The 9,443-nt window shown below is 38.2% G+C and overlaps 1 protein-coding gene across 1 annotated transcript; it reads right to left on the minus strand.

Moving 5' to 3' along the window:
* Positions 1 to 3,671: 3,671 nt before the first annotated feature.
* On the minus strand, positions 3,672 to 4,604 carry LOC147734852 (olfactory receptor 5F1-like). The gene has a single exon (XM_086953650.1). The coding sequence runs from the start codon at positions 4,602 to 4,604 to the stop codon at positions 3,672 to 3,674; it is 933 nt and encodes a 310-aa protein (XP_086809776.1).
* Between the last annotated feature and the right edge of the window lie 4,839 nt (positions 4,605 to 9,443).

Consider the following 9,443-nt stretch of genomic DNA (forward strand, 5'->3'; position numbering starts at 1 on the left):
ACTTACAAGTAAATTAAATATGCCTATGATTGTAAGCCTATTTTAAAATGTTTAAAGGAGAGAACACAAGCATTTTAGTAAATGGTCAGCAGTAGTAAAGTGCACAGAGTTCAACAAAATTGAAACCAGTAAAAATAGGGGTAGCGTAGGCAGAAGGTTTGAAAGAAGACCACCCCAAGACTGACAGGTCTAACACATAGGCAGGGCTGTACTGGCCATAGCAAACATCAAGCATTTGCCCAGGAGGCTGGAAGAGTGTGGCTCAGTTTTGGAGTGGGGGGCTGGTTTTGGAGCGGTGGAGACCAGTTTTGTTACTGGGGGCCGGTTCTCAGCATCACATATATTGCTATTACCTATGGATAACGTATCCAGTATTTATCTCACTAGAGGATGTTTTTTGACTATTATATAATATGTTCATTCATAACAAAAGAGTTTCTATGAACTGGCTTAATTCACACTTGGCGAGCAAACTTTTCACTTTTCGAATACGATTCAAACAAAAATATTTTCTTGATTATGCAAAAATAGCATTACTCATATTGACACGTCTTGCATATAGGATTTACGCTGTGTGTTCATCTTTTGATCATTTTTTATTGCACAAACAGATGACACTTGGCATTTGAACATCAGGGTCACAAAGCCACACCACACCAAAACAAGTTTTGAATGAGCGTGTTCATTAGCATACATTGCATCGCTACAGTCATCATTATTAACGCTATATACATGTGGGGAAGCCTGTTGACAGGATAATCTCTGAATCATTATGATTTTGACGCATGTGTTGTCAACATGAGCACTTTTTGAATGGGTAAAATGTTTGATGGATAGCGCAGTGATAATGGTGCATGTCACAGGATACTTTGATATGAGTCCAGTTTTGACATGAGGATTTGTTAGGTTAATGGAACACGTTTTTAATAAGCATTCAGTGAATGGTTAGTGGACATGCTGATACCCAATGCCATTAATGTGAATTGTTGATTTTCCTTTTTGCAACATGATGTGACATGACTTTAATTCAACCATCATCATTAAAGTGAATAGCTGATTTACCTTTTTGCAACAGGATATGACACTTGTTTATGACTGTGAATTGAACGTTTACAATATACATGTTTAACCCCTTTGCCGCGGGGCAAATTCGACCGCGGTGCAAGGGTGGCGCTGTTGGGCGTGGTGATCCCATACACAGGATGGCTCCCGGCCGTCATAAATCACGGTGGGCATGTGCTCATGACGGTCAGGAGCCATCCGAATTCCGCCCACTGATTCATTCTCTCTTACAGGCAGGAAATTAATACCGAATGGGTGGAGCGGCCGTCATGAACACACGCCTACTGTGACTCATGACGGCCGGCAGCTGTCATGAGCACTCAAGGAGTTAATACACTGGATCATACGGTTGTTTTGTTGAGAAATAATGTCATGAGAAGCCACATCAGAAACTTTGAGTATATACCTATGTGTGGCCAGTTGAACTTAGATTGAATAACAGATACAAAAGTATGACCTGATGAAACTAACAATGTGATACATAATGTTGGTGGATTATGTTTGATCAAATTTTATTTTTTTCATTAATTTCATTCTGTAGCATATATTTTACTCCTGATGAAAAGACAATTATGGCTGAAATGTATTGAGGATCTGATGAAGAATTCAATGATTGAGAACTCAATGAATGAATTAAATGAATGATTTATGAAAAAATATTATGAAGTATTGAGTAATCTGGATATCTAAGAAAAAGAAATTGGAACAGCATTTTTGATAAACTACCCTGTTAAACAATTGAACTGCAGCTGAGTACCCAAAGGAGTGCCGGGAGGACACAGAATTGAAAAGTGCAACAGTGTGCAACCTAGGAATGCAAACAGAAAAAAAGAGAATAAATATAAAAGATAGCAAGGAATAGTGAGTGATTCATCAGGTGGAAACAAAAGTATCTTAAAAACGAATGATTTGTAATTACATCAAAAAGAATAGAAAATTGCACATAACATTGATTTCTATTACTTTCTCACTTCTAGGAAAAGTTGCATTAAAATTACAGTAAATGATTAGCGCCTACCATAATAAAGTCTATGGGACAAAGGAACTCAGCCATCAATAGTTTGAGGAAGACCACATAAAGTTTTGAAGAATGTCTTTGCCTCTTCTATCCTCCACTCCCATTTTTCCAGTTGGGCCTTAGAATCCTTTGTGTATTTCACATGAATTTGTTAGTTTGAATTTGGATTTGGATTTGGAATCATTGTCTTGTAATTCATGCTGTTTCAGAGCAGAAAGGATAACATCAAGTAAGTGTTCAAGATTGTGACAACAGGTGACATTTAACTTTCCTTGCCATGGGTGTAGTTTATACTCCATATATTTTGGCCCTACAGGAGAGTTGAATATGCCAATCAGTTAGCCTATTTTACATGTTTCAGGAGTAAGAGTGCATAACATTGATTTCTACTACTTTTTTTCTTCTAGGGAAAGTTGCATTAAATAACAGCAAATGATTAGCACCTCCCATAATAAAGTCTATGAGACAAAGGAACAAAACCATCAATAGTTTGAAGATTGCCACATTAAATCTTGAAGCCTGTCTTTGTCTCTTCTATCCTCCACTCCCCTTTCCCCAGTTGGGCTGTCTGATCCCTTGTGTAAGTCACAGGAATTAGTCAGTTTGAATATGGAAGTACATCATTTTCTTCAAATCCATGTTATTTTCAGAGGAGACAAGGAAATATAAAGTCAGTGTTCAAGATTGTGACAGCAGGTGTCATTTAACTTAACAAGCAATGGTTGTAGTTTCTACTTACCATATTATTGCCCTACAGGAGACTTGATTATGCCAATCGGGAATTAGACTTTTTTACTTGTTTCAGTTGTCAGAGCACAGATATTGGGCACTGTAGAGCGGCATCCCAGGGTGCAAAGTCTAAAATCCAGAATTACATTTAAACAAAAAATGGTGCAGTGATCACACAAAAAGGGGCATTTTCTCACAACAATGTTTATAACGTCCTTTCCCAATTGCATATAATGAATTTGCACAAAATTATACTTCATGAATAAATCAGAAAGGAACAATGTATTCCATTAGGCACTGGCATAGAATCTATATTGATAAAAAATAACATATCTGTCTAGGATTATGTGTCTACCCAGTTTCAAATTTACTAGGCAACTTCAACTCTACATCTTGATGTACAGGTGCAAAAACAACTACTTCTTACAGAGATATAGAATAGCGAGCTTACCATTTATGACACCCAAAGATAATCTACTAGAAACTCCCCATAATGTTTTCTCAACAACACTTAACAACTGAAATTGTTAGTTACAGTAAGCACATAATCATGTATGTATCCATCTTGCTGGCAAATTCATTTTTTTTAAAGTGATATCATGTATCATACTACATAAATTTACTTTATAATGTTACAATACAGTATTAGAACAGTTTTGAAAACATTATGAAAATTGTTACAATCACTGTAATAAGTATTATATCCATGTATGTGTGTAGAAAAAGACACACACACTTATAGAGACCTGCACACTTGTTTGAATCCCTAGTGCACCATCTAATCTATTGCTTAAAAATATCCACTTAATAAAAGAAATGCAGGGAGCAGTCAAAAGATGGGTTCACAATAGTACATTTGATTTCATGTGCACTTTCTCAATATGGTGCTTCTTAGTGCACCTATTACCTCCTGATTTCTAAGTGTATAGATTAGGGGATTCAACATAGGTATCACCACTGTGTAGAACAATGAAGCCACTCTGTCATGGCCCATGGAGTAAATAGAGCTGGGTCTAAGATACGTAAACGAGGCAGTCCCATAGAACAAGACAACAGAGAAAAAGTGGGAGGAGCATGTAGAAAAAACCCTACTTCTCCCTGTGGTTGAATTAATCCTGAAGATAGCTGAAACTATGTAAAAATAAGAAACAAAGATAATGATACAGCTAGAAACCAAGATGCTGCCACCCATGGAAACCAGTACTGTCACATTTATTAAAGTATCTGAGCAGGACAGTTTGAGCAGAGGAGGGAGGTCACAGTAGAAATGGGCGATCTTATTTGGTCCACAGAAAGACAGCCTGAACATACAACTTGTGTTAATCACAGCATTCATGAAGGCAACTGAATACGCCCCACCTGAAAGGCTTAGGCATGTGTCTTTTGTCATAATGGCACGATACAGCAAAGGATTACAAATAGCCACATAGCGGTCATAGGCCATAGCTGCTAGGAGGCAGACATCAGAAGTTCCCATAAGGAGAAAAAAAAACAACTGTGTCATACAAGCATGTAGAGAGATAGACTTTGTCTCTGAGAGGAAATCGATCAACATCTTGGGTGTAATAACTAAGGCATAGGAGAAATCTACAAAAGCTAAATTGCTTAGAAGAAAATACATAGGAGTGTGAAGATGAGGACATATTGTGACCAATGACACAATGCTAATATTGCCCAGAAGAGTGATGATATGAAATAGGAGGAACAGTATGAACAGTGGAATTTGCAGTTTTGGTTCATCAGTGACGCCCAGGAGTATAAATTCTTTCACTGATGTCCAGTTTCTTTCTTTCATTGATCCAGAGACCAGGACCTGAACTGATGTGTTAATTATTGCGGCCTATCATAGAAGAAAATGAAACAATAAATCAAATAGCAGTTCTCAAAAGTGTCTGCCACTAAGTAGTATGTACAAATGTATACACATTTTCCGGATATCTTGTGTAAGATGCTTAAAAAAATCAGTTCACAATTTTAATAATAGTTATATAAACATTACAAGTTTGATGAAGTAACTCAGGATTGGCTCTTGGCCAAATGGATTCTTGATGATTCAATTTCTTATAATAGTTTGTCAAATGCTTTAGTATTAAAGCTTCCTTAAAATCAACCTGAAATCTGATCTCTTATGTCCTTTTCTAAATGTGCCTCAGAAATTAATTTCCCCACCCTCAATAATGATAAATTGATTACCTAATTTTTAACATAAAATTGGATGTATTGAATGTGCCTTGTTACTTCCAGTCTGAACAAGAAGTCTATCTTGTTCCAGGTTAAACAACTCTTGTGATTGTAGAACAGCCTCCAGTGAAATTCTTTCACAGCTCACCCTTCATATCAGAAACACTAACGACAGGTATCAAAATCTAAAAAATATCTACTTTGTCAGCTATCTGATTTTTTAGAGCTCAAATATGGAACAAAAGTTCAAACAAAGACAGCCTTTCTGGTTTACTATGCAATGTCAGGCCTTATGCACATACCTCACAATTGGCTTAAATCATTTCTGGCCGACCGCCGGCAAACGATCTGGGTGCCCCCTTACTCCGCTGATATGGCTCCGCTAGAGGCGGGGGTTCCGCAGTGTTCCATTCTCAGCCCCATGCTGTTTAACATCTTTATGGCCCCTCTGGCGGTAGTCGCGGAGTCCTTTGGCGCCCAGATCGTATCCTACGCCGATGACACCCAGCTCCTATTCACTTGTGATAGAGGCGGGTCATTCAACCGCATACAGATAAGGGATTGCCTTGGTGCGGTCTTTGAGTGGTTCAGGTGTAATGGCTTAAAGTGCAATTCCGATAAGTCGGAGCTGCTCTTTTTTGAATGCGCTTGTGAACATGACTGGAAAGCGTGGTGGCCACAAGATATGTTTCCCCCTGACAATGTGTCTCTCAAGGCTAAAAACTTGGGAGTGATTGTGGACAGTGAACTGTCCTTTGGGCCACATATTTCGTGCCTTTCAGGTAAATGCTTCGGCATTTTACGGATGCTGAGGAAGTTTCTTCCTCTAGTGTCTCTTCAGCATAGGAATATAATTGTTCAGGCCTTGATCGGATCTGGACTGGACTATGCAAACATTCTCTTCTTGGGTATACCTAAATATCTTTTGACCCGTTTGCAAGTAGTCCAGAACTCGGCAGCCCGTGCCATCTACGGGCTCCCGAGAAGAGCAGGTGCCACTGTCCTACTGAACATCTTACACTGGTTACCGATCGCAAAGAGAATTCTTTTCAAAAGCCTGACTTTTGCCTTCAAAGCTTTACAAGGCACTGGCCCCAAGTATATAAGGAAACGTCTCTCCCGATACGTACCTAGTAGGCCCTTGAGATCATCCTGTCTATCCAAGATGACAGCCCCGGCTATCAGGCGGACAAGGATGGGAGGTCGATCATTCCGCTACCTAGCTCCGAAGGCTTGGAATGAACTACCACTTTCCCTTAGACAGGCTCCTAGTCTCCTGGGTTTTAGAAAAGATCTTAAAACGTGGCTTTTTACTGAATAATTTTTTTCTCTCTCTTTTGTCTGCATTTTAGTTGTTATGTTGTTGTCTTACTTGCTGTAATTCTTCGCCAAAGCGCCGGGATGCTCCTCGGAGTAGCCGAGCGCTATAGAAGAAATAAATTAACATAACATAACATAACACAAGCCCTGCAATATGCCAGTAGAGATTGAAATTGAAAAATACTATTTTTACACTGTGTTAAGCCTTTCTAGGAGTTTTTGAACTTATAAAAGAGGTTTTGCAACCCTTGACAAATCAGATATATGAAAGGGCATGAAACAAGCACTCTATTCTATTTGCAAGTGGCAGTATGAATTAGCATTGTTTTGCAACCTCAATTGCAGACGGAAATCATTGATCAGTCACTGACCACCAAAGGTTGTGTGGTAACTCAGTCACAGAGACCTTCATCGTGGCTGAACAATACCTCAGTCACAAGTGTAAAGAAGAGGCCCCCTACAGTTCCTAATAAGGTTCCTTAAAGTAGGGAAAAAGTAAAAGGCAATCAAAATGCAGACCATTTGATACTCCTGCATAATGATTGTTAAATTTACAAAAGGTTAACATTTATTACGTTTTTGAATCATGAAATAATTTTTATAATGAATCGTTCATTCCCTTTCATATCCATCATACCAACTCACAACCATACTGAAGTCAGATCAAAAACATTGCATCATTATGAATTAATTAATCAGCACAAAATTTGCAAAACACTTTCAGAGGAGTGGCACAAATTCAATTGACTGGTGGAATTCTACGTGCGTTTTGGCACTGCCAAAGTGCCTTTGTCAGGAAGACAGCCACAGTGAAAGCAATTGATGAATCTATGAAACAAAAGTTGTCTTTATGAATAGAAAGGTTCTTTCAAGAATATAAAAATAGTACAAACGAGACATTTGCATTGAATAGTTAAGGGGAATACAGGGATAGCAATACAGAAATGATGATAAGAGAGATGGCTTCAGAGTCATTATGACATCAATGAATCACCAGCTTAGTAAATTGGAATTGAAATGTTAGAGATCATATATACTCACCACCGGAGAAGGATAAAAGAGCAAAATACCAACCAGTGATTTGAGAAATACACAGAGGAGGAAACCCTATAGTGTGTCATAGTAACATTCTAAGTTTATGATGTCAGTAGAGGTACCTACTCTTAATTTAGATAGTAGACATATGATGATGCACAGTCGAATAAGGACAGTACGATATTTTGAAGATAATCTGCAAAGTAGAAACAAAAACACACTTATACATGATAATTTAGTATACGGAACGTACTCTTTTTAGTGGTGAATAAACATTTCTCACTGATTGTTACCTCAAAAACAAATGACGATGGGACATCAGTTTATGCCGCAAAATACTGAAAGATATCCTGGTGTGATTTCAATAAGGGTATACTAAAAATATGTGGAACATTTTTAATTAAAACAATTGTGAGTGCACTGAAAAGGTTTTTTAGCCTTCTATCTTTAATTACAGATATAATAATTTATTGTGTACTAGTACCTAATTGTCCAATGGATATGCATCGTCTGAACAGGCAAAAATCGATTAGTAATGTATGTCGGTAACCGGATGTCACATTCTATTGGAAACAAGATACATGTTGATATGGTTCCCAATTGTGATGCAAAATGATTAATACTTAAATGGAAATAATATGTAACTAATGTTATACTGGAATGAAAATATTCAACCATGAAACAGATGACAATTACGTTATGATGCATATGAAGGGACTAAATACAATTCTAATTGCTGATTTTACAGGTAAACAAAGTGAGATGAATCGAAAAAATGAAATGAAATGAGAAAAAATATGCAGTCACTTGCACTGCTCTCAGCCATGAGGCTTTAAGATATCTGCGAATCAGACACTTGACTTTCCAATATCACTACGCTGTAAAACGTTTTGGCCTGATAAGGGAATATTATGAAAAGCGGTACTAAATGGTTATTAATTGCTTCCTGCAAAGTGTAGAAGGGAAAACTAATGTGGCATGAATGCATGGTGAAACACATGATTATCCAAATAGTCACCGATGGTTCGGTTAAATTATATATATTCTGCACATAAAGATGACACGAAGCTAACTGGCTCTGTGTGAACCAAGATACAGTTATCACAAAAATGATACCTCAGTCACATCATGAAGTGCTTCACAAGTTTTAAAATATCAGTATGACATTTGCCTCACTAATTGCTACCCGTCCATTGAAACATCGAGTGTAAAATAAACTTCATTAATTAGGGGCATAATCATTTAAAAAATAAACAGACATGGAAAACATCATATACAAACATTATTGTCTTTCTAGTGCAAGAACGTTGCTGTCTGTTTCCATACTAAGGAATCTGAACAATAAAAAAGTACTGTCCCAACTCTGGCATCTCATCCCATGCCTCAAAATATCATGTTCCTTAAACTATACCACTATACACATTAAGAAGGAAGTCATTTTATTAATAGGAACAGGAATGCAAAAGCACAATGTCCTCCTAGGTCGGTCTTCTTTCCTCGACGCAGGCTCCCAAATCCCAAGCCAATCCTGGTGCTGTTGTTTCAAGCTGGTGACCAACATGAGAGAAGAAACATGATTGGAGGGAGCTGCCTCTATCAGCATGGTTAAGTGCACTGGAGGCCTGCGCTTTCCCTAACCCCGCAGACTAGACAGCGTGGTTATAGAGGTTTAAAATGTGCATGCCTGGCTGGCAATCACAAGACGGCCGGCCAAAGAGACACGCGCATTTTAAACTTAAGAGCACAGCTCCCTGCTGCCACTCGGCATCAATGGCTCTGCCCCGTCCTTATGCCCAGTTCAGGACAGGTTGGTCACTGAAAAATAAGATGGTAATAAATAACCCTTAATACCATTTTACTTTCCAGCTCTGGACTGAGGCTCTTCTTTGTGGGGCGACGCTTCCCCGCTCAAATGGAGGAGGCGCCCCTGAGTCATATCCACAGTCGACCAACAACCCCAATTTCTTACAATGTTCAAATGCAATTAAAACAGATAAAAAAGGACTGCCCCTTTAATAATGTAGGTTTGTATGTTTCAATGCGTATTCAAGAAGGCATGTAAGAGCACCGAAAAAAAGAGCCGCTGAGCTCTCCTGAA

The sequence above is a fragment of the Lissotriton vulgaris genome, chromosome 1_2 (genome assembly GCF_964263255.1).
Source record: "Lissotriton vulgaris chromosome 1_2, aLisVul1.2, whole genome shotgun sequence".
Classification (NCBI taxonomy): domain Eukaryota; kingdom Metazoa; phylum Chordata; class Amphibia; order Caudata; family Salamandridae; genus Lissotriton; species Lissotriton vulgaris.

What these genes read in the sequence shown, in the direction of transcription:
- LOC147734852 (XM_086953650.1), bottom strand. Translation starts at nt 4,604, where the DNA reads ATGAAAGAAAGAAACTGGACATCAGTGAAAGAATTTATACTCCTGGGC.